We start from the raw sequence: 27,717 nt of genomic DNA on the forward strand, positions 1-27,717 counted from the left end.
CTCTCTGTGTGGGAGATGACGAGGAAAGAGCACAGCTCAGGGTTCTCTCCACTCTCTTCAGGGCCTTGTCCACGGCTGTTGGTTACTGGGGAAGTCCAGCAACACGTCCAGAGTCTCCAAATAAAAAGGGGCATACAGTAAGCAGCAGGACCTCGCTAAATGGAACCTGTTTCCAAGGACAGATTCTGTCCTCCTCCTCAGCTACAACATAACAAAAATTTGGTTAACACAGACACAGGACTGCAAAGAGAGTTCCTCAACTCAGACCAGGTTCCCTACTAATGGAAAACAGTGACAGGACATGTGGAAACTTACTTTAACCCCTTAACTATCAAGTGCTATATAACCACCCTGTCCTCCTTTAAATCTTCAACCCTGTGGATAGATCTTTGATAGGACTTCAGCGATAACACTGAACCTTTATCACAAGTGAGGCAGCCCCCTTTCTCAGCTTTTTATCGAGGAGAGGGCAGCTGAGCAGCAGAGGTCCCCTCTCCCACCCCTAATGCCATTCAGAAGAACATCCCACCCCCTGGGGTGGGGGCGCAACTCTTCAGTCTAGTAATTATTTTATTCACCACTTCCTCATTCTCTAAAGAAGCAGTAAAATGCCTAACCAGCTCACAGCTGATTACATACAACCCTGAATCAGACAAAACTCACACAACCGTATGTGGGGAAGAGAAGGGGAGAGGACCGTACTGTTCACCTCTGTTTCACCCCTCTAGAACAAGTCCACAACTTAGTGTCTGTATTCCACGCGCTTCCACCAACACCAGGAGCCATTTTCATCCAGTGCAACGTCCACTGCCGGCAATGGACACACCGCGATGGCCAAGATGCCACTACAGGTACTGAGCCATCCGAGGCTCAAACTTCCCACCTCTCACTGCTGTCAGCCCACGGTAAAAGCCAGCGTCACCTCTGTTTCTCTGGCTCGGAAGCTTCCTGTTCATTTCAGTCCATCGCGGCCACAGCCTGTCAGAACTGATTGTGCTGTTTTTCTATCGCTTTTTTTTGTTTTGTTTTTTTTTTTTAAAAAAAGAGTTTCATCTGCGTTCCACTACAATTACAAATGAGACAGTGTCATCCTGTCTTCCACCAGCACAACATCTGGCCCAAACTGGTCTGTGCACTGCTTCACTGTAGCCAGAATGCTGAGAAGCCGCTGGTCTAGGGCATCCAGATGAGGGTCAGAAAGCACTGGTGAGATGGGGTCATGCGACATGGCAGTTTTTAAGGCAGACTTCAGTACTCCATTCTTCAGGTAATTGAGTCTGTTCCAGGTAGAAACCCGGATGCTGCAGAAGAAAAACAAACATCATCATACCACCACTCGGCTATAGTCCTGTCAGCAATGCCAAAAGCCAGCCTCTGGAAGGAGCCTGTAACATCGTGACTTTATCTAAATCGAAAGGAGTTTATCACAAAAATGGTTTGGGGAGAGATGGGGACCAGTTATAACCACAGCATAATTCTTATGTTATATAGAAACACTTTCAGCTCCTAGCAAGGAACTTCTTTAGCCCTGAGGCATTCTGAACAAAGTTCAGAACAGAAAGAAAATAAACTGTCTGTTAATGCAAAAACAGAACTCACCTTACCTCAGGAAGAGTGTAACTGACCAACAGCTAATCACAACAGACACAAGTCACTCAACTGAACTTCCACAGAAAGTGAACATGTCAGTGATCTTTCTGCTTCAATTGCCATTAACTTTGTCATGTTAGCATATCCAAGTAGTCTTTTCTGTGAAGTCTCTTAGGATTTGCCCTCCAATTTTTGTGTTTTAGAAGCACTAAACTCCTTGCTTTTGAGGGCCTCCAAAGAAACAAGCAATGAAAGCAAGAGAAACAAGCAATGAAAGCAAGAGAAACAAGCAATGAAAGCAAGTATTGTAATAAACCAATAGTTGAAACTTATGACTTCTTATATGAAGTGTGCCTGGTATCACAAAGAAAGGATATCTGAAAAGCAGAGAACTGCAAAGTCCATTACATAAACATCTCTTCTGGTTACATTTGGGAGAATGTAGATGAGGAAGACTCCAAAAGATCCTCACAAAACAGGAAATTAAAAATGCATTCAAAATTAATACAGGAAAACTAAAGAAATTAAAAATCAATTAATTTAATTGTTCTCCATGTGGATTCTGCAAAAACGTTGCAAAATGTAGGTCAGGTGTACTGTAGCATACATAGAGCCTTGCTTGGAGCAAGCAGGGGGGCAAGAACTCAGACTTTCTTCAGAGTTCCCAGGTTTCCCAGGCTTTTTTCCAGGCTGAGGAGTTCATGAGTCAGAACCCTCCAAGGACAGGCTCAAGGAACTCTCAGCTAGATGCTTATTTTGGAAGGTTTAAAGGAGTCTGTTATCTTGAAGTAACAGATGCAGGAAATAGATTTATCAGTACTTTTCTTCCTGGCATTTGTATTTACTTGTTAATGAGAAGTAGCAAGGTCCTGGTGAGAAAGGGGCCACAGAAAACAGAAATCAACAGCTTGCAGGCAATAAAAATAAAATGAGCAAAAACCACAGCTCACAAGGCCAAAATGAAAACCAAATCCTGCAAAAAACTACAAACCTCTCTTTGAAAGCCACACCCTGAGCAGTGCTATAGTCCAGTTGAGAAGGAACACTTGGAAATGGAGGTAGTTAAGTTGCCAGACACGTAGAGTCCTTAGCTTCTGTCAGGGAGAACTCAAACCGTGATGTGAACTTTTATTCAGCAGGAGCTGGATGGAGACAGCTGCAGATGCAACGTACCTGTCATACTGACTCAGAATAGATTTGACCAGTGACCTGGAGGTGAGACTACTTCCTCTAGTCTACCATCTGATTTACTACCTTAATAAAAATGTATTTCTGAGCTTCTTGAGCACTGACAGTACATCAAACACACACAGTACTTCAAAAAAAGAAAGTACTGTGTACCTGAATTAGTATTTTCAGGTTGCCAGAAGGCTTCAAACTTAATTGTATTGCAAATCTAAGAACAGAAATTTCATAAGCAGAGTGAACAGCATCCCTGAATTTCACTTACATGCAGCACTGATAAAGAGGAGCTAGAATGCTTCTTTCATCCAGGGCAGGGTTTCCAAAGCTGAAAAGCAAAATGGAAAAAAAAAAAAAAAAAAAAAAAAGTGAAGCAGTTGAACACTTAATGTTGTTCTCATCATCAACAGACTTGTAAAGAATTCAAAAATCAATACTAGGCAATTTAATGCTCCAAGAGCTTAAATCATTTAAATTAAAACATAAACAGTCCATGACCAATTACAGATATAACTCTCAACAGCATCAGTTAATGTACCAGCTAAATGGAAGCAACACCAGTGTACCTAGTTCTTTATCAGACCAAGGCACCTTGGAAACAAACTTCAGAGGAGTTAGGAAATTGGGCTCATCTTGCAAAGGGGGGGAAAGCAGTAATTGGTATTCTGGACACAGAGCATGAGTCTTGCCTTTCTGACACAGCTGGACAGGGAATGAATGAAACATTAGCCCTATAGTATTTTAGATGTCCAAGTTTAGATCAACGGTTCAATATACAAGGTGATCAAGCTTAACGCTTCATGATCACACTTTCTAAGGGAGGCCTGCCAAAAGAATTTCATAGTATTTTAGCCTTCAACTACATACATGTCTTTTTTTTTTTTTTTTTTTTTGCCAGTTTTTGTAAAATCATAGAATGGCTTGTGATGAAAGGGACCTCAAGGATCACCCAGTTCCAACCCCCTGCCATAGGCAGGGACACCACCCACTACATCAGGTTGCTCAGGGCCTCATCTAACCTGGCCTTGAACACCTCCAGGACATCCACAACTTCTCTGGGCAACCTGTTGCAGTGCCTCACCACCCTCTGAGTGAAGAATTTCCTCCTAACATGTAATTTAAATCTCCCCTCTTTTAGTTTAAGTCTGTTGCTCCTTGTCCTGTCTTTGTCTGCCTAAGCAAAAAGTCACTCTCCATCTTTTTTATAAGCCCCCTCTAAGTACTAAGAAGCTGCAATGAGGTCACCCTGGAGCCCTCTCTTCTTCAAGCTGAACAGCCCCAGCTCTCTCAGCCTTTCTTCACAGGAGAGGTGCTCCAGCCTCTGATCATCCTTATGGCTTCCTCTGGACCCCCTCTAACAGCTCCACATCCTTCTGGTGCTGGGAGCCCCAGACCTTAAGGCTCCTGGTGGAGCCTCACCAGGGCAGAGTAGAGGGGCACAATCCCCTCCTCCCCTGTTGCCCACCCCTCTGGTGATGCAGCCCAGGACACAGTTGCCCTTCTGGGCTGCAAGTGCACCCTGCTGGCTCACGTTGAGCTTTTTTATTCTACCACAACCCCCAAGTCCTTCTCTGCAGGGCTGCTCTCAGTGAGTTCTTCACCCAGTCAGTCCTTTTGTCCGCGATTGCCTCATCTGACAACAAAAGTTGACCTCAAAAAGGACTTCTCATCAGTTCCTGCCAGTTACTACGTGTTTCATTTTTTTATGACAATATTTACTGTTTTCCATCTAAAATTATTTACAAAGTCCCTTAAGTATTTTCAAGTGCGTGGTTCTGCAAAAAATAGCATTACTCATCGCCTTATCACACTTCTATGTTTTTTCCTCATCTATCACAGATATTACCAGACTTCAGTGGCTGGTGGATCCCAGCAGTAAGCACCTAGTACACTCACATTGTCGTATTTTGCTCTTACCATCAATTCTCTCTCTACTTTAAACTTTTATACTTTTATTGCTGTAGTAGACACATCCAGAAGGCACAGAATGCCAAATCATTCAGAATGACATCTTGAAGGTATCTATTTGTACTATGACACTCACTAATACTCGCTAGGAGATAGTAAATCCTAGAAATTTATCATCTTCTACCACTTAAATGAGTACAACTCTGGGGCAGATCCGTGGTAGGAGGAGAGACAAACCTTTAAAAGCTGCTTTTGATAAACAAATTGTATTGGCCTAATTTGGAAGTTTCTTTACTTTGATGAAGACTTAGCCCAAAGCAGGCACAGCTATGTATCTAGACCACGGAGGAAGTACAACAGCCCTTGAAAGCCCCTAATGTTTGGTGAGTAATTCCTAATAAGAGGGAAAGCTTTGGATTTTTAGCAAAAATGTACTAATGGAAAAGTAAGTGACAGAAAGAAAGAAAACAGAGACAGAGCAGATAATGTGTGCCCTCATCCCTCCCGAGGCCTGGCCACCAGGATTTCCCTTTGCCTCACCTTTTGGCGTTATCCAGAAGGATGAGCATACTGGCTCCTTCATCATCCTGAAAACTCTCGTAGTGATGCCGGTCGGCGTTCCCAATCAAATAGTCAAATATTGCGGTGTCAATGATATCAAGCAGACGGGGACCCGAGTCGTAAGGTGAAGTCTTCTTCACAGCATCACAATAGCTTTCATCATACTCCCACCTGCAAGCCACCAAGAGAAACCAAACCAAATCTTCAAGGAACACTCACACCACAAGTACTTAAAGTAGTACCTCTACTCAGCTATCAGTGCTTAAAGAAAAGTTAAATGCAGCAATCAAGGCTCTATAAAAAAGAAAGAGCTAGACAAAAATGTTTTATTAGAAGAGTAAAACCTGTATTAACACCCTAGGGTATGGAGCTATAGTTTTAGTACAAGGTTACACACCATCTTCCAGCAGAGAAGGTCAGAGTTTGCTTAATTCCTGCTCACGAGGCAGCCGTGGTTGGGCTGCCTCACTGCAAGATGTCCATTGTGACTCTTCTCCCCTCATTTTCTAACTAAGGACTTTGAGTATCATGTCTATTTCTACTGCCTTGATCAGCTGCCACCAGTCTTGCTTTCCAGCAACCCTCTGATCCTTTTTTTCTGCCTACTGTAAATAACCTCATTGTGGTTACTAATGTCTTCCACTGGCCTAAGTGCCCCACGTGTTCATTCTCTTCCACTCACAGTTGCTTCTTTCCTCCCCATTTTCCTTTTGGAGTCTCTCACCTTCTTCTCCACTGGCAAGATTTCAAGCTTCTCTTTTCTTTCCTCTTCTTATACACATAGCCTATGCATGTACCTGCAGTCTTACAACATAGATGTCATGTCTCAATTCTCCAAAGCTAGGATTTTAAATTTTTCTCATTTTCTTCTTTACAGTTTTCAAAGCTATTCACCACCACCACCAAATCAGCCAGATCTTTGGCGTATATCCTTTCCATCTGTCTACTTAAATAACAAGTACTTCTATAACATCTTCCATGTAAGGACTGAAACAATCCTCTGCAAAATAGCAGTTAACTTGGAAATGCCTTAAACCATCTGTGAATTGGAAAGAGAAATAGAGGAAATAAAAGCTGGAGAAACTCACTGATATGCTCAAAATCACACACAGTAATAAAAGCAGAGAAAAGATAAGAACTTAACTACTAGAACTGTCACATGCCCCACCTCATCTTCTAGAGATCTGGACTCCGAGCTCCAATATCCCATCTTTCCTCCAGTTATCCAAATCAGAATGGCAAAATTTTATCTTCTCAGTGTTTTGGTTAACAAATCTCTAGTTTCCCCTTTCTTTTGCATCCAGGTCAAACCTGCATTTAACTTAGAGCACGAACCCACAAGGCAGAAGTCTCAGAATGTGCTCTTCCTCGTACTTGATACACTTCCTTTATGCTATATCTCTCTCTCCCTCTACTGTTTTTCTTTCTCTTATTTTACTTTAGATCAGTACTTAATATTCTTGGAACAATTTTTCAGATATACTATGTGCTCTTCTCATTTTTCATTCAGTCTTTCAAGACAGATCTTTCTCTGACATTTATTTCTGATCCTTAATATCACATTAGCCTAAGACTTCAAAGGTGAGGAATTTTATCTATCACATTTCCATTAAAAATTACGTAGACTAATGACACTAGATGATTTATGTTCTAAAGGCCAACTCAGGGCAGAGTAGAAGTAGCGAGACTGGGAGGAAAATGCCTACAGTTATTTTTCCATGATTATCTGACACAGAAAAAGGAGAGCAAGGCATCTAGACCTTTTAATTCTCCTGATGCCATAGAAGTCAGAAGTGCAACACACTAAGGTACAAAACAGGACCATGCAATCCCATCTGAGCATAAGTTTAAAATACAATGTATGTCAATCAAGTCAGCGTAGGTATCAGGGTAAACTCCTACATAAGCAGGCAGTGTACAATGAAAAACAGTCCTTCAAAAAAAAAAAAAAAAAAAAAAGAACACACCTCCACAAAATTCAGTCAGTTTGATTTTTTTTTTTTAGAACACTGACCATGTTCTAAATTCAGCTGTTTCTGACCTGCTGAAAAGGAGATAACGTCTGCTGCTCAAAAATCAAGCTATACATTTAATGCTCTAAAATAATTCAATGAAGCTTTTGGATGAAACTAAGAACGATTACATTACTGGAAATCAACAGAAATCTTAGATCAAAGACTAAAAATCTCTTTCTAATCACTTGTCCAGGATACAAATTTGGAAAAAATTACTAAGGTCCAAACCATTTGCTCTGGTAATGACAAAAACATCTCCAACCCAAACATTCTGACATGCTACGTCTTTGTACAAGACCCTAGATCCCACGTGTACCCTCCTACAAAAGCATTCTTCAGATGCGTGGTCCCCAAGCACTGATGGTATCAAAAGGAGGTTTAGCAGCACAGGAATCTTACATTTTCAGAGTTTGGAGTGAATTATGGTGGAGTTAATGTACCAGGCAAGGAAAAGGAGGACAGGTCTTAGTATTGTGGAAAACAATGAAGATTTCTTTCTTGCTCATTTTCATTTAAATCACACACTAGATTTTTTGACTTCTACTGTTGTATCAAGAAAGCTGTTGTCAAACTCTGGGTTTAGAGAAGACTTGCTCCTTTAAATTAGCCACTATACTGTGAGGACAATTCTAGTACAGGTCATCATGTACAAAGATTAACCCTGTCACGATCTCATACCTGGCAAGTTTGCCTTCACGGTAAGTCCTACCCCAAGGGTGCCGATGCTTCTGAAGAGGCCAGACATCTGGTAGCCACAGAGTCACTGACCCCTCCATGATGTCCCCATCTGCACAAGCTGGTTCTGTTTCCCGACAATAGTAGCACTTTCCATAGAAGCAAGTATTATTTCCTTAAAAAGAAATAAAAATAGAGTAGAACTTAATTTGAGGGATGACAACTGAAACTCAGGAGCATGCTGCTGCAGCAGAGCCTTCCCTGCAACAGCATTTCACTGCACTTGACCTCATGCTTCCTCTCTCTAAGAGAGGAAGGCTCAAAAGGGATTAGACAGACATCCTCCATTCATTCAAAACAACATTAAAGACTAATACTTCAAGGTGAGAGTATTTATATTTTCTGCTGTATTATCTCTCAGCATGATAAAAACAACACTGCACGATCACCAAGTTTTTTGTGATCCCTTCCTAATCCTCTGGACCTCGACTCTGCAACCTTAGCACTGCTTGTTTAACGCCCTGGTCAGATTTCACACTTTTTTGAAAAAGTTGACTGTGAAGAGACAACTGAAAAAAAGATTAAGCAGAACACAAAGTTGGAGCCGTAACACTTGCCACACAATTCAGCTACTTGAGCTGACCCAGCAGGAGAAACAAGCCAACATTCTTAGGACCCAGGAATGCAGCTCTGTCAGAAGTTTCACTGGTGTCTTCTGACAGAAGAGAAATGATGAAGCCCAGCAGCCTTTAGTCTGTTAAGTACTATGTAGCCTGTAGGGTAAAATAATCTTTGTAGTCTGGATTAACTTCTTTAGCTTAACCTTTTCTGCCACATCCTCCTAACCTGTATTTGCCTGACCCCTGCCAAGTCAATTCCCGTTCCATTCCCACAGATGTTCTTCCAAAACATTCTTCAACCATGTCTCACTTCCTTGCGACACCTCTTATTCCCCGTCCTTTTTCCTCCAGCTCTACATCCAACATCCTCCCCAGACACCAACATGTGCTTCTCACTTTCCATCCTTACACGGTGGGTCCCAATCTCTCATCGCAATCATCCGCATCACATCAGCCAGCACTCCTTTGCAGTCCCCCATCCAGAACTGGCTCTTGTGCTCTTAGCATCCCACTTGGACAGCTGGAGGACATCAAGCAGATGATCACTTACAGTACCGAACTTGCAGCCCACCAGATCTCAATTTGCATGGACAACCCTGCAAGCCTCGCTTCCTATGAATGGCTTACAGTAAGTCTAGCATCTGAGATTCTAGCCAGAGCTCTAGCAAATCTGTACTGAGCATTCATGAACGATCTTTCCTTCAAAACTTCAGAAGAAGAATCAAATTTGGGTTGACAAGAGATTCCCCCCCAGTGCAATTGTCACAGTTCTGACCATGTATTTGGTTTATGCTCTGTAGAACAAGGGGTTCCAAGGAACCTAAGGGGAGGCAATGAAAAAGTTTTGGAGCCGTACTTTTCAAGTCAGCATTTGTGCTAGAAAACTGCTTAGTTACTTTGGCTGAAATGAGAAAAAGTAAAGTCTGCCTGCAGCAGACACACAATCTAAACGCAAGAAGTTTGGCAAGGCAAAGCTACTCACTTCTGAAAGTTCAACCTTATAATTGAAAGCATTAAGCAAGCTTAGAAGGTGAGATTACCAGCAGTGTTTGTAATACAGAAATAAATACAGACACATACATCACACAGATCAGCTGTAATGAAGAATCATCTCTAAATTCTGAAGAAAAAATCATCTCTAATTTTATTTATTTATTTATAAAAAAAAAGAGTGGTTATCAGGTATTTTATAAAAAGCCTGAAGGATTTAAGGCTGCAGGCTGAGTCCTCTGTTGGTGCTTAATGACCACCTTGTAGGAGCTCACATTAGGAATTCCTATTCGGTCCCCTTTCCAGCATTGTGACTGCAAACAACATAAGGAAGTTCTGACACAGTTATGGATGCTTAGCAGACTGACGTGGCACAAACACCACTGAACACCAACCAATGCACCAGCTCTATAAATTATCCCAAATAACCCGTGTCAGCATTAAACACAACTCCATTCTTTTCCTTTCAGGCCTAGTAACAAACATTTCTAACAGCCTGTGACAAAAGAAATACAATTTTTACTCAAAAAAAAAAAAAAAAACCACTCATCTGTAACAGCAGCATTTTGGAACAGAGAAATTACAGATGAAAAATCACTTGGAGAAAGAAGTCCTCCTCCCCCACCAGCTGGGGTTATACAAGCGTTAGGATCTCTCTTGGCACAGAAAGAGGCCTACCAGCTTCCTGTCTGATACTTAACTGTTCTCTAACTGTGTTAGATTCCCACAGCTCTTTTTTTTCCATTAAAAAGATTTTTCTTTACTGGGCTGCACAATCCATGGAATCTACTTACCTACAGTCATGAAGGTGCCCAGAAGCTGCTCTGTGGCAACTGGTTTGATCTCTGTACGTAGATTCACAAACCGGCCAACCACCAGCGGAGCTCGTCGGAAACCCAGAATTCTGATTTGGGGTAAAAAACATGCAAACAAACAAAATGACAAGAGGAGGGATGAGAATTAGCAACACAGGCAGCAGTTTTAAATTAAAAATAACCTAACAATACACTGTCTCTGTGCCACTGTGTGAAATCAAGATGATTTGAGACCAGGGAATAAAGTTGTAATGCTGCAGCAACCTCCTCACTTCTCCAAGGCCAAGTAAATAAACCCCTCTTTCTGAAGTGTCTGGGTGTTCAGTTGCTTTACAGGCCATCAGTGGCACTCCTTTATTAGACTATTTGCAGCAGAGCAACACAGGATGAATCATGTTCCAACTCTGAGAAATCAGACCTGATGCCAGAAGTATCTATCACATCTTGTGAACAGACTCAAGCAGAAACCATATGGCCTCTGGGCTGGTCACCTGGGAAGATCATTCCTAATTTGTGGAAATTACAATCTGATAAAATGTTATGCATAAGCCCAATTCAATCGCGCTTGAAAGTAAACAATCTAGGAGTTTAGAACGGTAGAATAAAACCACATGTCTGAGAAGTGCCTGGAAAAAAAAGGTGGGACGAATAATCATCAGACTTGCAATCGAGATCCAGGTGCTACTCTCATGTCTTCCACAGACCCAACTATCTTAATGTACACTTGATACCCATTTGGTAGTCCTTGCATCTTGGACTCTCGGTCCCTTTTTTGAAGGGACAACCTCCATTCCACAGCAATACTGGCAGAGTCATTCCTTAATAGCTACAAGGTTGTTTAATTTTTTTCATTATTTAACAAGCAGGTCCCATAAGTATAAAATAATTCTCAGGAAAGGCTCCATAAAATGTCTACCCTAACAAACCATGTATGCAAGAAAACAAAGCTCACAGCCAGTACAGATATGCACAGTTTGAGAAAATGCAGGCGTTACAAATAGATAAATGCAGAAATCATATCCAGAACACCTGTCCCTGTAGTTTCAGGCCCACAGCTGAAAGTCCAGTATTTGGGGTAGCACAACCTCCCCACCGGTGGTAAACACAGTATGATTCGGGTCATTCTTGAAACAAGTCTACTCTGGGCCAAAATATGCAACGGTCACGATTAAAACAAATGTACATGTATGTTATATGGGCAAGTAGTTTTTGCTAGATGTTCTTGAAGAATATAGAGGTACATATACAAAAAGAGAGGAAAAGGCCTCCAAAAAAAAAGCCAAAGAGATAACAAGGAAGAAAGAGAAGGAAGGGGTTGGACACTGGGATGGGGCTTTGAATTGCTGTCTTACAACGTTTGGTCTCAGCTTTTTCAAGGAAACTGCAGTCTGTATTTTTCTGGAAAACACACGAGTAACAGACATCTGGCTCCATCTACAATTTTTTTGTCTTAACACACACACAGGTTTTGGCCCGCTGCCTGACGACTGCACCAACTGTGATGGGAATTATGCAACTAGTTATCACCAAACCAATTTCCATCACCTGTGCAATGAGTTCCACAGATGACCTAGGATTAGCAAACATACCTTTAACCACCTACAAATTTACTCACAGTGAAGAGCCTCTTATTTATGTACCGAGAAGGGAAGACTAAAACTAAATTTAAGTAAATCGCTGTATTATTTGTCCCTACCTATTGCCTTGAACAGGGATTTACATCTCTTCATCTAAGAATTAACATCTTTAAATGTCTTCAGAAGTCTTCTGCAAGGTGCCCATGTCATCCTCTTATAATGAGGAGACCAAGACTACACTCAATTACTCAAGATGAAACTGCATCTCTAACCCACATTTCACAACTACCGATACTCAGTGTTCGGTATTTTCCATCCTGTTCTTCGTATCTACTGTAACTTTGGATTCTTTTTTTTTTCCCTGGTAATTTCACCTCCAGCTCAGGTCCACAGCACAACCTCAATACCCATGAACACAATTAATAGATAAATAGCTGCTTTTCCTCCAGGGTGCACCGATTCATATTTAGAACTGTAAGTCTAGACATTAACCTTTACTTTTAGCATAGTGGACATTAATCTATCACATTTGGCAGTTCAGACTCTCGCACAAAATTTGGCTCACTCTTCCTTCCGAATATGTTATTACAGCGGTTTCAGTGCTTATTCTCCTTTCCAAGTATCTCACAAAAATCCTTAATGGTAGAAGCTAGCCAGATCTTTGCAATGCAGTTTCACAAAAAATTAAAAACATCACTTTTACTTTTGGCTTCAATGTGACATATTGGCAGGTCAGAAACATCTCACATGTGAGATGCTTTCTTCAAGGGACTCCTTTTCCTCCCACTCTGAGAAAGAGTTTACCAGAGACAATAAAACCACGTAGTCCAATAGTTGCATACCTATCCAAGTGAAAGGCTGCCACTTCTGCGTTGTGTCTGTCATAGCCAGCATATGGTTCTCCTTCTACTACATAATCCCTGGCATATCTGTAATGGAAGTAAATCAAAAAAGTGATTCAGGCAGGATTTCCATCAGTTTTCCTGTTCAGAGAAACAAGTACAATAACTGCTAAGCTAAATGGTCTCTGGGTCACTTTCAAAATGATTGCTTATCGGAGAGGGAGAAATTAGTGAGATTAAATGGTGTACAGACTACTGAAGTAGTAAATAAGGAGGCAAGGTCAAAAATTTACAGTGGTCTCAAGAGCCTGGGAAGCAGGGCCCATTCAAACTAATGAGTTCGAATTCAACCATATGCCAAGTCACATCTAAGAACAAAGAACACAGACCCAGCTACAGAACAGGGGCCTATTTATACTGGAAAGCAGCAACTCTACAAATGATTCGGGGGTTAGAATAGATTGTAGATTAACAAGAAAATACAATCTGATATTGTGGCAGAAATGTCAAATGCAATCTTTTGTAGTTAGAAGATCAGCAAGCGTGAATCTGAGAATAACAGACACAGAAAGTCCCTTTCTTTTGGCAAAGAAAAGACACAACAGCAAGAAGTAAAAAATTGACACTCATTACAACAACAGCAGCAGCATACCACGGTGAAGTGTCAGGCTTTTTTTTTTTTTTAATAGATGTTAATTAAATAGTGGAGGCAAATAAAAACTTCAGATGTTCATGACATCTGAATCAGGTCTAGATACTGCTTAAGAAGTGTAAAGCACCACTATAGATACTGAGAAAATGAGTGAAATGCAACACACAAAGCAAGGCCAAATTAGATTACCTATTTTTCATTTCCATCTATAAATCTAATTGTGTAAACTGGATGATTTTTCAACAGACTTGGGGTTCAAGCAGAAGCAGCAGTAGCGTACGTGAAGCCACAGGGCTCTACTTTGATGTTTTAAACTTGTTCAGAGAAAATCTCTGGGGCCAGACAACATTTCACCAGTCTGAGTACCAGTTAGCCTCTGCAGGGCAGCTCAAGAAAGCACTAACCAGTGCTGGATGCTATGTAGTTTTTGGAAGGAAGATTTGACAGATGCCAAATTTGAATTTAGCTCCAAACAAGTACTTTATTTCACCTAACCCACTGGCATACAATGGTAGCAACCATTAAGCATATTATCTTAAGCTAGATTTTGAGTAATTCTGAAATTAGATAGCTACCAAAAGAACACAGCTTCAGAGTCAGGTCTTCTGCATGTACTTACAGCAGGCTTTTGAAAGCAGGGTCACCTTTTGAAAGCTGCAGAGCTAAAACTGATCAGTAAAACACAATCAACTTCTTGCTTCCATGCACAATAGGCATCTAGCACCTCCCAGGGCAAAGGTGGCAAATCAAGAGAATCCATTCTTTTCCAGCCAGTGAGCTCTCTCAAAAAGGTTGTTTAATACAGCAGCTTTCATACACCTTTCAGGTCAAAAGCTGAAAGTTAAGCAGACTCTCCTGCAATGACAGAAAAAGACTCTACCTCCACATCTAGCTAGTCAGCAGTCACAAACAGACAGCTGCAGCCATACTGTCTGGCACTCCTATAAACTGTCTAGCACTCCTATAAACATTTCCAGCAGCACATGTCCTTGATGGAGCATAGTCAGGGATTGCCTGCACGGACATTGGAGCGTAACGTAGTGCTTGGTGAACCTCTTTACAGCACTTACTTGAACAGAAAGCGCTATGGAAGTGCCACAACTTGTTATGACACATATTGGATGAGCTGCCTGCCATACCACCAATGCTCCTGTGTGAAAGGTTTACACAGTTAAATGCTGCCTGGCCCCACAGCGAAGCTCCAGCCAGGCCAGTAACAGATCTTACAGAAACAGGAGTGCAAGTTCAGGAAGTGGAGGGCAGATGTTTTTCCTCATCCTCTAATCACTCGTTAACATGTCAGAAAAACTTTGTAATTTCTCAGTCCAACATCCTTTGGAGAGAGATGTACTCATTCTGGGAGGACAACACTTTACATTTGCAATGCACTCCCATAAAACACCTTTTTACATCTTTTTCTCCTACTTTCTTTTCCCCTAAAGGGGAACAGTTCAAAAAGTTTTATAGATGTGCTCAAGATTTCATAGATGTCCAATCACATCAAATTTCCCTTCAGATCACTGTAAACAGAGGCCTTACCAAGGAAACATCCCTACCTGCTCATTCTTACTTTGCTCCTCCAGTACTTGCTACTGCCAGACAAGAGATAAATGAGTTTTCGTTCTAACTTACCAAGCCATTTTTACAGCCTACATGTAGCTACACCAGATCCAGATCTACTTCTAAGAGCACTGTGAGCTTTCTCTCCTTCCCCATTTTTGAAGTGCGTTCTCTCCTAGCAGTTTTAATTGAGAAAGAGTAGGCAAGACTCGTCTCCATGCTGCCAGAACAGGCACTTCCAGAATCGCGAAGATACTGCTAAGAAACACGTTGATTTAACCAACACTCCCTGAGGACTGAACACAGTGATTATTCTTTTAACCTGTAGCAAGGCTGGTGCAAGCACCAAGCCGTACAGCCTGACAGACAGCTGGCACAGCAACCTAGTGTTACCAGGGGACCAGCAAGGCTCTGTATTGTCTCACAAATAACAGAATGACCTTTCCGTTTGTGTGCAAATTTGTAACTTGGGTTAATGCGACAACGTGGAGACAAAGAAATACATAAAGCTGTTATTAACCCAGTCACCGAAGGCAATATTTACCTCTTGGGTTTGAAGACAACCTTCTGTCCTCCTTCAAGTATTAGCAAAGCTTTCAGCTGGGTCCCTTTGTATCCCACGTCAGCTTTTATTATCTTCTTCGTCGACATGGCGTGCATAACAGCCCCTAGCTCGGGCGTCTCCTCGGGATACACCTCCCGGGGCACCACCCACTGGGCTGCAATCTCCCAGGGGGACTGCAACGTGTGGTCGAGGCGAGGGTCCAGCTCTACGCGCAGGCTTGCCATCATGCGGTGGAAGGCGCGCTGGTCCTCCCGGTTGGCAGCTGAGGTGTCCAAGTTGTCAATGAGGAAAACTTTAGTGAAGATGAAGATGACAAGGAGGATGGCCAGGAGCACGACTCGCTGCTTTAGCTTCATGGTGACTTGCAACCCTTCTCCCCTGACTCTTGCTTCCAAGAGTTCCAGGAAGTCTATCGGAGAGCAGGGTGAGGAGCGGGATGTTAGTTAATGAATTCATTCATAACTTGCATTGTAAGGGAGAGATGGCCACTGAAGCATCTTCTGGTACTCCTAAAAGGAAACAAAATACAAACTTAATTGTCTTCCCACAGATCCCACCAAGCTGAAAAATCAAGTCTGTTCTTGGAACATTAAGTCTGGATTATCTACACTGGTATCCTAAAGCCCACGCGTTTCAGTTAAACCACGTGTTTTGCTGCCTCCCCGTAGCCTTTAAGCAATCTACAAGAAAGGGGAAATTGCCTGATAACATCTCTACGAAGCCAAAATCACAACAGCGTATGTTGCTAGCTGCAACTACAACGGGTGAGACTTCTGCAGAGAATTATAGTGTAAGTCAATGGCTCCAATTTCACAAACTCCATTAATACAAGAACCCAGGACCTCCAGTCTCCTCGAGGTTCGCCGCTGAAGAGAGGTGTCCCAGGTAGATTCTCTAACACTAATAAAGCAGCTAGAACAGTTTCACTGCCTAGTTCCTGAAGCTGTAAGGACTTAATTTATTGCATTTCATTTGCAACCACTGTAATTTACTCCTCTTTTCTCCATTCTCAAAAAAAAAAAAAAAAAAAAAAAAAAGTGACATCTTCACTTTCTTGTGGTTAACTCTGCATCTCAGGCAGTCAACTGTAAAACCAGCAACCACAAAAAATACATAAAGTGTCTGTAACCTCAACAACAAATTAACAGGAAAAAACACAAAACGCTAGCACCGTAGTCCCAGAAACATCACCCAAAACACAGTTAAAGCCACATGTGCTTCTATATTTACCTTGGGCTGCAAGACGTGCCCCACCCCTCAACAAGTCTTTGCCTGTAAAGTTTTACCATGTAAGGACAACATAACACTGAGTTAAACAACTTTATTTCAGTTATGAGGACAGGAATTATCTCCACACTATCAACAACAGTAGTTAAAAACCAAGTAGAAACAGACACTATGGCACATCTCTGAGGAGCACCCAGAGCCAAGAGAGATTTCTCTTTGCCCAAGCTATGCTAATCAAGCAAACCCCAAATGGCACCCTGAGCCGTGGTAGGACTAATATAGAAAAGCTTTCTCACGCGATTTAACAATAAGCGTATAAACCAGTCATTATTAATCATGTCACTGGAAAAACAAGCCATGCAGGCTAAGTTCATTTACCAGCAGCAACCAAAGGACAGCGAGACCATGAGCTGCCAACCAGACACAGATGACAGCCGGCTGAAGAAGCCGTGCTGAAGCACCTGCATGGACATCGTGCCCTGCTCACACAGGTCTTAATGGGTGCAAAGGTGCTGAGGACCTGCACGCACTGCAGAGCTGCACCTCCACTGAAGACGGAGGCTGTGCCAAACGCTGAGGTGCACCCTTTGACTTTGAGCAAGTCATCAGCGCAGAAGCAGGCTTGCCATGGTGTAAGGATACCGGTATAAAACCACACGCGAGCCCAAGAATGACTTCATGCACCTTAAACAAATTTGCAGTAGGCAGCCCCACCCTCCCTGCCAGCGGTGGGGCTCCCCCAGCTCCCCGTGTGTCACTGCCAGCTTTCATACTGCGAGGCAGTTCGGTGAGCCAGGCTGCACACCCATCTAACCACCGACCGCCTCCTTCTGCCAGTTTTAAGCCAACCCAAGGAGAGCAGCTCTCAAATCTCATCTCCTAACAGGAGATGAGGCAGTAAGTGGTGACAGAGCCGTCCTAGGTACGGAACGGCACTGCTGTCAGCACCGCCACCCGCGGGGTGGTCCCATGCTCCATCCATGCCCAGTGCTGCTGGCAGCCTAACGTGCAGCCGAAACCCCAGCACAACAAAGGTGAGTGGCTGAGCCATCCGTTAGCAACCCCGTTACAAAAAGCCCACCAACAGGGACGAGGAAATGCTGTGACCAGCTGTCAGCTCTTATTTTCACAGTGACCTTTTCCAGCAGAGCCACCAAGCTGAGCACGAGCCAACGTACAGGTGACAGCCTCCAAAGCTGCGAGAGGGTGGCTCTTTGCCCAGTTTACCACCGGATTATTTTTTTTGCCCTCCTTTAGGTGACAGCTCTGTGCAGTTTGGCCTTTCCCAAGCTACACATTTTGCCTCTTAAATACTTTCTATAAGGCCTGTCAACAGAGGCAGGGAAGAAAGTGAAAGTCTCACAGCAATGAGTTAAAAGTGAAACGCGAACAAAGGGGTTAACGTTAAGAGCAACCACTTGCAGCAACATAAAAACCCTCTAAAGGGTAGTGAATAGGGTGAAAGAAGGCTTTAACTGAGCACTGTGGTCCTGAGGTAACCATGAGGTATTAACTTTAATCTACTGGAAAACAAGCACTTGTACCAACAGTGAAAGACAACAAACCAGACGTTTATACGGTAATTAACACAGATTATTGTTCATCTCAGCTCTGTGTAGGCAGCCCGCATTTCTCCGCACAGCATGTCAATTTGCATACTGCAAGCATGACAACGAGAGGCACAGACGAGGAAGATGTAGCTGACCCGAGAGCCCTATGTTTTAGAAATAAAGAAAAAAATCTTCCCAAGAGAGCCCAAAATAATGATAATATTCTTAAATCTAAGAAAGGAAGGCAGATCAAGCTACAACTGTTCCCTCTGATCATAATTTATTTCTTTATAACTAGTAATTCTATCATTATGAACACTGCGGTTGTTGGGATCTGCTTTCATTCATTTCTAAAATCCATCCAAGTCTGTCAGAAGTCCCACAGAAGAACACGGCTTCTTTCAGGATTACTCCTTATTATGAGAGATGCATACACACACATCTTTAGAAAGCCTGACAGCCAGGGTTGGCTGCCTAAAGCACTGGACAGAAACGTTTCTTATCTTGGGAGCTCAAGCTGGGCACCCACTTTCCTACACTGCGTTTCAGGAATGCTAAGTTTCTCCAGGGGTACTTCGGGGCAGGGGGAGAGGGAAGGATACAACTCGGAGCCACCACTTAAATCAAAGGCCATTTACTTAGCCTATTCTTTGTGACAGCTCTGAAACTAATTTTGGCTGAAGGCCTCCAACAATGGAGACAGAAGTCAGCAAAAGAAATTCAATATTTGCTCTAAGACGTTTCAGTAATTCCCGTCACTGAATGACCAGTCCTCAGCAAACGCCTCTCCCCACGTCATACAACCACCCCTTACATCCCACCTGAGCCCCATCCCACTCCTCGCTGACAGCTGCCAAGGTGAGTCCCTCAGCTGCTTTCCCCCCCCCCAAACACCCCCCCCCTGAGGTTGCTACGCAATCGATTTCACACACGAGCTGCAGAGCCTGCACGGTACCCGGGAGGTGCCAGCATTATGCTCGCTGCTGCACAGAGCGAGCCAACAAAAATCAATCCCTGCGCGAAGAAGTTCACCACGGAGAGCAAGAACTTCAGCTTTATTGTTTCAAATTCAAGGCGGTTAAGAGTGACAGCACCCGGGTGCTGTAAGAAAATATTGATGCGGTTTTGAAAGAAATTAATTTCTTCCAAAAGGACAATTTAATTTCTTTCCAAAGCAAAGCACAAGCGTTTGTCACGATGGATTGGCAAGGAGGATTATGAAAGCTCAGGAAGGATGAAGCTGGTCCTGAAACAAGGACAGAGGTGGAAAGGGTGGCCACAGAAATAAATGAAATAACAAGTAAGAAAAAAAAAAAAAATGTTAAAGGGGGAAATAGGGTAAGAGTAGAACTCCACAGAGCAAAGGACAGAAAGAGCCCAGGACAATGACAAAATAAGGGACAGCAATAAGCTCGAAGGAGACTCAGAAAGGAAATAGTTCCAGAAATGGAGAGAGGTGAGAGGACAAGGCAAGGATGCCCCCACTTTGCCAAGGAGCAAAGGGGCCGAGTAGCCAGTCAGTTCTACATCACGGCCACAGGAGCAGCGGGCGTATGAAACGATGCTAGATGTTCTTGAAACAAAAAAGCACCAGGGAAGGAACAGCCAAAGTTCCTAGAAGCCAAACAATTTTTAAGCCTCCAACCAGAGTGAACAACCCAACAGAGCAACCCCAATACCTACAGCCCCAGTACCCACACCCTTCTCCCCATATAGGGCAGCCACACTGATCCCTTACCAAGCCCAGGTTAACTCTAACAGTGGTGAGGTTTCAGTACTTTTTTTTTTTTCGAGATTCTGCTTAGCACTATCTCCAGCTACCATTACTGAACAGAGAACAGAATCCAAAGAGTTTGTTGCTGCATCTCCCAAACTCTACTTCCACGTCACAAAAAGAACGGGGGAAAAAAACACCTTCCTCTCTGCCATCTTACCCTACTTCTGATCAGCTAGGAAAATAAAACAGAAATAAACAACCATGCCAGCTTTTCCACAGTGCGGTCAACTGCCGGGTTTGCCCCCAAAAAGTTTTTTGATTTTCACCATCTTGTCAGGCTATTTCCTGATCAGTTTTGTATCTCATTACAATCAGGTGTGTATTCTCAGCAAGTAACTCATCTCCCAAATCAATACCCAAACACCAGCATCGTCTAAATATCACGGTGGGGTCACTGTGCGGACAAGCACCTGAATGAAAGCACGCCCCCTGGCACCGAGTACCAACAGCACAACACTTTACTCCCAGGTCAAAAAGCAGCATGAAACTTGCCTGCTACAAACAGCAGCAAAACCTGTTACTGTCAGCAGCCCACAACATTAGCAGAGGACCAGCTGAGCTGCCATCTCAAAAAGACTCGCATGCAACACAAATGGATTTTGTTGAGCTCCAATTGACAGAAAAGGTCTGAGTGGGGGCAAAAGTTTGCTCTGTCAGCGCTAGGACACAAGAAATCATAGTTCAAGCAATGACAACCTGATATAAATATGGTTAAGTATGCTCTAACTTTTATTTATACTCATGTTTTTTCTTCCTAACCACACCTATGCCCTTTAGGATCTCCTATGAAAAGGTCTTCAAAAGTTCTCCAATATGTCTCAGAAAATGCCTTGAAGAAACGGCGTAGAGAGCAGTGACATTTTCCTCTTCCCAAAGCCTACTTCAGCCTCACCAGATCGATCAGTCTTCCTCCCCTCCCCTCTCTGGCCAGCTCCCTCACAGCTCCTGCTTTCTCTCCCTGCATAAGCCTCGATATTTCAGTCTTCACAGCCTGGCTCCCACAGAGCTTTGCGTAGATCCATCAGACTCATTCTGTCACTTCTACTCTCTGTACGCTGCTTTGTGGACTAGTTTAGTAACCCAGTGCACAAGGCTTCGTGTGCATTTACTTGCCTGCTTTTTCTGTTAAAACCCACACTACCTATAGGCAAAATCTTAGTGACAGCCTATGCTTGAGTTTTCCGTGCACAACTGCATCTCTGCATGACCAAGAGATTACAGATAAAGTAAGAAAGATCACGAGCACTTTAACCCATGTTATCCACGCCTGTAGCTGTGAACACCAGTGACTGCCTGAGATATTCCTGTACTGAGAGAAACAAAATCATTTTCTTCACCTGTCTACCTCGCTCGCACTATGTTCCTTAGCAACTTGAGAACCCATCACCTAAATTTCTGCCACGTTTCTCAGAGGATCACCTCCTCGAGCTTTATGGAAACACCCAACAGGTAGAGAACAGAAAACTCAAGGAGCCAAGGGCAACCCAGGGCATCTCCTCGAGCTGTCCAGCAGCTGGCCGGCCACTTGGCAAACACTGCCCACCCCCAGACGGAGCTGGCTGTGCAATGAGGAGGGGGCAGGCGGGGACACGGGGAGCAGTCCTGGGGAGAGGGGGGCTGTGGGGGCTGGGGGCAGGCAGGCACGAATTGCCGCGGTAGGACGTGGCAAGCAAGGCCACAGGAAACCAGGCTGCATCAATCCTCCTCGCAGAAAAACTTCCCTTCAAGCAGGGTTTGTATGGAAACAAAGTTTATATAACCGCACTTTGCCCTGGGAAGCTTTTGGAGCCGCCGGCTCATTTCAGACGCACCTGGGAGCACCGGGGCCGTTTTTACGCGCTGGCTGGAAGCTGGCAGCGGGGCCAGCCCGGTTCTGCCCCGGTGAGGAAGAGGCAGCCGGCACCGAGCGGCCGAGGCGGGCAGCGAGGGGCGGCGCTGCCTCCCGGCAGGGCGAGGCGAGGCGAGGCGAGGCGAGGCGCCCTGCCCGGCCCGGCCCGGCCCTGCCCTGCCCGGAGGGGCCCGAGGCGGGGCGGCGGCACCGGGCCCGCACCGCGCCTCAGCTGGGGCCGCCCGCGGGGGGCCCAACGGCCGTAACGGCTGTAACGGCCCTAACGGCCCCCCCGCCCCCAGGTGCCGCCGAGCCACGCAGGCAGCGGCCCCTCAGGGCCCCTCCCCTCCCGACCCAGCCCCGGCCGCACTCACCCCTCCCGGCGGCCCCGCTCCATGCCCGCCGCCACCGCCGCCGCCGCCGCGGCCCCCTCCCCCCCCGCCGGCCCCCCAACATGGTGCCGCCCGCCGGCCCGGCCCCGCCCCGCCGCCAATAGGCGGCCGCCCCGCCTCCCGCGCACAGCCCGCCGCCCAATCGGCCGCCCGCCGTCGGCTTGGCCGAGGGGAGGCGGCGCGGCCGTTGATAGGCCGGCGGAGGGCGGCCCGCTCCGCCCTCCGCCAATGGCAGCGGCCGAGGGAGCGCCCACCTGCGGCCGGCTGACGGGAGGGGGGGTGAGGAAGGGGAAAGGGGTTAACCCTATCGTGCCCGGAGGCCCCTGAGCCCCACAGGATGCCCTATAGGGGCTGGGGGGAGGGGGTATAACGGGCACCCCACAGCATTTATAGGGCTGCAGGGCGTCACGTTACGTTACACAACACAACGTTTTCTTCCAGGACTCCGCCCCTGCTTAAGCTGAGGAATTAAAACCTTTTGTTTTTCAAAATAAATAAATAAATAAAACACCACAAAAAAAAACAAGTTTTAGGAACAACCTTTGAAAAACCACGGAGCCCATTTACGGCTCCCTGCCCCGAGTGTCCAAGCGCCCCCACAGACGCCCCCCGGGCACTGTTCACCCACGCACACGCAGGAGCGGTTCCATCGCTGCAGGCTGCAGCCCTGCTACCTCCTCAGCAAATTAAAATTTTAAGCCCCGCCACGATTCGGGCTTTCATTATTCATTAGCACATCAATATTGCAGCGCCCAGTGCCTGGCTGGAGAGACAGAAATGCTGAAGGCCGAAGTGGCCAAGGAGTAGGGTTAGGGGTGAGGCGAGGAGCTGATGGCGGGATGGGGACAGCGCTGACAGGCCCACATCTGGTGGAGCTGGAGGCAGCACAGCTCCGCGACCCCAGGAGGACCAAGAGCTGGCAGAACCTGGGCTGCCAACACAATCTGAACGTCTGGGGCCCGAGTGGGGAAGAGCAGGTCAAGGATGGCCTCCAGAGCTGGGGCTGGTGTGGGAAGGAGGCCAGCAAGGCTGTTAAATAATTCCATCTGATCCCGGAAAAGCTCTGCACGCTCCGAGGAGAAAGCTTTAAATCAACATAGGCGCTGTCACCAGATGCTGCACAGATCTTCCTGTTCAAAGAGGTGTGTGATCCTGGCAACCGCCTGAAATCAGGTTTATAAAGTACAAATGAAATTCCTGAGTCGAGAACACCACTTAGACCCAGCAGAGTGCACGGAGTGTCGCTTTGCAGAAGATATCTATATAAAATAAAACCACGAGCCGCTGGAAACAATGAGCTGAAGTCACAGAAACAATTTCAGACAGGGTGACGCTAAAGTCAAGTAGCAAGCACAAGCCCTCAAATAGCAACTCTCAGATTAAATAGGTGCTACTCCCCCTACTTCTCTCATACAGGACAATGGTGAGAAGAACAGCTATCAACCTCTGAAGAGGAATTTTTGGATTCTGTGAACTGAGAGCAGTAGAATAGATAGCAAGGACATCTTAACACTTGTGAGCAGCAAAGGCAAAGCAGAGCCTGCGGGTTCAGGGGCACTTATATGCACAGGGTCTTCCCCATCTCCCCATGGGCTGGATCCCATCATGTTAGTGTGGTGTTAGGGCAACCTGAGAGTCACTGTCCCCATGTGCTCCTTGGGGTGCTCTCTTCAGGCAAAAGGAAAGGCCACGAGGTCACTTTTCAGTAGAAAGAAGCCACAACAAAGCCTTCACAGAAACTAGAAAGTGGTACAGGCAGCCCTCAACAGAAAGTCAAAAAAGGCCAGATCCTCAGTGTTGGGGTCAGACGGGTGGGACTTGGGCTTTGGACACGTAATGCAAGCAGGAGTCTCCTTGATAACCAGGCCTCTGCAGCAAACTCTGGATTTGTGCTTTTCTTCCCAACTGCATGTGGCTTGGTCACCCTGCCCTCACACTGACCAGCGCAGAGTTAAAAAGGAGAGATTAGCGTAGCACACACCAGAGCTTTAACCTTCAGCTAATCCACGCAGCACTCACAGGGCAGAAGTAAAGCAGGTTTGCTGGCATCAAAGGAGCAGTCAGGCCAGGCGGGGCTGGCATCTCTCCTGGACCTTCCAGAGGGAAGGAGAGGATGCTGATTTGAGGAGAGCTTCCAGTGCTCCCCAAAAGCCAGTGAGGCACAAACTGCTTGCTATGCACAACAGGGTGTCCAAATTAACACCTTGTCCTTATTTGCAATGTACAAGCTCTTTGAACTAAGCCAGATTCAAGCTAAGAACACAAAAGGGTCATGATTTTAAGCCACAGATGTGCAACATGTGAGAAGGAGCCATTATTCTCTGCACAGAACTTGGTGCTCACTGGGAAGAGACCAGACCCAAACCCAGCCTGAAATAAAACAACTTCTGGCTGCTGGTTGCTTCCCAGCACCTCTAGCACCAGACTTCAGCCAGCAGAGAAATTCTGCATCATCACTCCCTAATCCACTTCAAGGAAAAATCAACACGGACAGTTTGTTTAGGTGCCTAGAGCTAACTTGGGGGATTTCTGCTGATATTTCTGCATCAGCAGATTAAGAAATGCACACCTGAACTGCTCCCCAGACAAGGCTGTGGAGCAGAGCTGCCAGAGGAAAACACAAGTGTTAATGTTTTCATCAAGCACCACACCCTGAAGCATAAAGTTAAGGCAAGACATTAAAAAAGAAACTGGGAGGCCAACTTAAGGATGCTGAGGTGCTGGCCAGTCAGTATGCTTCTTTCCAATAGCAAAAGGAGCGTCAGGCTTGTTTACATAATTACTTCGTGATATAATTAAATATTTTTCTCCACAAGTTCATGTTCAACAGAAAACTCAAAAGCATACATTTAACTTCCTTAATTGCTTTTAACCATCACTACAAATCAAAGTTTCTGTCTGCAGCACAATCGACAAGCAGCGCTAACACGGGGCCTCCCCACCTGTAGGGAAGCTGAAGGAGCTGCGCCGCAACACAAATTCAGCAGGAGCTGATTTCATATTCTGCCTCACATCTGTGTGTGTGTGCCCTTGCCATGCTCATAGCCACACCTGAAACCACCTCTTGCACACCCCTGTTCCTCTCTCCCACCCCTCACTGTGCAGCTGGCACAACAATAAGATATTTTCCAGCTCGTCCACTGACACCCTGTGAGCCTGACGGGCCCCTTCCTTGCTCCTGCCTGTTTTCCTGCCTGGTTGTTGATGAGTCCTGGCCCCATCGCCTGGTGCAGCAGCAGCACCTCACTATGGCAGGAGGGAAGAGCCCAGATCCCTTTGCCACCAACCTTTCTTGTCCAAGCGGGGTCATTGTGAAGAGCAAAACAAAAAGCAGGCCAGCCAGCGAAGGTTTCCCAACACCCAGATGTTCATTCAATTGGTTTCCTACGCAGCACGATGACATCCTGCATCCTTCACACCAGAGGCTGTGCCAGGCTAATGGGGAGAACACGGGGATCGTTAAAACCTCATCAGAGCAGCATGCACACTGAAAACCTGACAACAGCACTGAAGGAGCCATTTCAAATTGGTCACTGGAAAAAAAAAAATGCTGGGAGTTTAAGGTGGTTTTCTGTGCTTCTGTGTTTTGCACAAAATGAATACAAGATTAAAAATTCTTTTATTGATTCAGTATTGGTAGATTAAAATGCAAGTCTGATTTGGTAGTCTCATGAAGTGTCACTGGCCAAAATCAGTGTTTTTAAGGTAAAATCAAGTGGAAAAAAATCTGTGCATGTTATTCTAAGTCTTGTTCAAATGATTAGAGTTCAGCACAACCTGGGAAAAAGGAAGAGGGGCTGTCTTGCTTGGAAAACAAATTCCATAAAGCAAATGTAAAGGGGCAATACTATAGCACAGACATTTTGTCTTTCTAGAAATAACAGAAGTGTTAGGGACACTGGATTAAATCAATAGTACTCTTGCGAGCTTCTTGTGACAAGTTAAGCCCTGATCACTTGACAAGTTGAATGTCGTCACCGTGTCTCAATAACATGCCAACCAGGCTGGGTGGGCTTCTGAATACCTCTGCTTCTTTTCCTGTCTTTTATGTTGGTATTAACCTACAGAATTTTAGATATTCAAATCATAACTATCTGACTTCAGAGCAAACTGTGTGAATCACACAGAGGCTCTAATGGTTCTTCCTATCACTTTTTTAGGCTGTCAGCAGTCAGACATATTTTTTTTCAGCATGACTCTTATCTGATTCACAGTGTGAAAGTTCTTCATTCTTCAAGGCAGCTTCTTGAAAGTACGCTTAGCACTTTTAGGAGAGGTCAGACAGGCTTGAGAACTGACTTTTTCCCTGAAGTAATTTAATCTGGACCCAACTTGACTGCTTGTATGACAGTTAAGGTTCTAGGGCAGACAGATAGCTGCTTTCATGAAAAAGGCAACTAATTCCTCTCCTGGTGAGAGGGGAGACCACCCAAACTTACCTAACCTTTGTTCGAAAGGAATGATTGATGCCACTTGCACTCCATGACTACAGGTTGAAACACTTCCTTACAGATATGACAGGCTTCCTTCAGGGCTGCAGGCACTTGCTGCAGAACACGGAGTGGATTTATCTATCTGCTGTGGTTCAGAAGAGGGCTGCAGCACAGCTCCAAGGCAGTAAATCTGGGAGACAACTGAAAGGAAATACACCTCCATGAATGACAGACCTTGGGGCCCATGTCGGCTCAGTGTAGGGGAAGCCCATGTCACCTGATCTGCAGCTGGCACGGCTGGGAATATTGCGTTTGGAACATACCCAGGAGTTTTCTGGGGGTGGGGGCAGGGAGAAAGCACACCCAGCCATTTTGGGGCTAAGCTATTCACAGTTTGAGTCTTTAATCCTATTTCCATGAGTGTTTCCAGTCTTGGAAGCTGGATCCATCCATAAGAATTTGTTAAATGTCTATAAATATCTTTCATCTCAAAGCTTTTTTCAAACAGACACGCTAGGTCTGCACAGATAGTCCCTCACCAATGAGGTGGGCCAGCTCATTGCTACCTCACGTAGCCGCTTTCACACTGAATATTGAATATTGATCTTCACCCAGATGAAAGCACGGAGCTCAAGGCAGGGTTGAAGCAGCTAGTTAGTTAAAGTAAAACCATTACACAATTTGGCCACAACCCTGGAGCTGAAATATCCATTTTTATGAGGAGGGAGATGCTGTCTTTACAGGCTTCATTACACTTGAGCCTGAACTTCCCCTAAGATGCAAGGCACCTCCAAAGACAGAGTGGGTCTCACACTTATGATGATCAACCAACACCATTCATTCTGTAGGAAAGCAATTCCTGAGCATGGGGTAACACTACCTGTAACCAGTCGTGCTTATCCACAACACCAGAGACCAACTCCTTGCAAACAGGTGCAGCAACAACAGAGTTTATATG

At 45.0% G+C, this 27,717-nt stretch overlaps 1 protein-coding gene across 3 annotated transcripts; it reads right to left on the minus strand.

Annotated features, from left to right (window-relative positions):
- Positions 1–552: 552 nt before the first annotated feature.
- Positions 553–22,374, minus strand: FAM20B (FAM20B glycosaminoglycan xylosylkinase). 3 transcript variants are annotated; one of them, XM_084527258.1, is made up of 8 exons: positions 22,309–22,374; positions 15,532–16,061; positions 12,776–12,862; positions 10,336–10,445; positions 7,935–8,106; positions 5,221–5,412; positions 3,041–3,100; positions 553–1,301 (listed from the first exon to the last, which is right to left on the minus strand). In XM_084527258.1, exons 2-8 carry the CDS (start codon positions 15,906–15,908, stop codon positions 1,070–1,072), a joined length of 1,230 nt encoding a protein of 409 aa, XP_084383384.1. In that variant the 5' UTR covers positions 15,909–16,061; positions 22,309–22,374; the 3' UTR covers positions 553–1,069. The 3 variants fall into 3 exon arrangements, with proteins under 3 accessions (XP_084383384.1, XP_084383385.1, XP_084383386.1); XM_084527259.1 differs by lacking the exon at positions 22,309–22,374 and adding an exon at positions 21,918–22,078; XM_084527260.1 differs by lacking the exon at positions 12,776–12,862.
- Between the last annotated feature and the right edge of the window lie 5,343 nt (positions 22,375–27,717).

This window comes from Aythya ferina, assembly GCF_964211825.1.
Source record: "Aythya ferina genome assembly, chromosome: 8".
In the NCBI taxonomy this organism is placed as follows: domain Eukaryota; kingdom Metazoa; phylum Chordata; class Aves; order Anseriformes; family Anatidae; genus Aythya; species Aythya ferina.

What these genes read in the sequence shown, in the direction of transcription:
- FAM20B (XM_084527258.1), bottom strand. Translation starts at nt 15,908, where the DNA reads ATGAAGCTAAAGCAGCGAGTCGTGCTCCTGGCCATCCTCCTTGTCATC. An exon ending in GCAGCCTTTCACTTGGATAG is followed by an intron (nt 10,446 to 12,775) that starts GTATGCAACTAT and finishes ACCCCAAATCAG; the next exon opens with AATTCTGGGTTTCCGACGAG. An exon ending in CGTGAAGGCAAACTTGCCAG is followed by an intron (nt 5,413 to 7,934) that starts GTATGAGATCGT and finishes GGTGGCTTGCAG; the next exon opens with GTGGGAGTATGATGAAAGCT.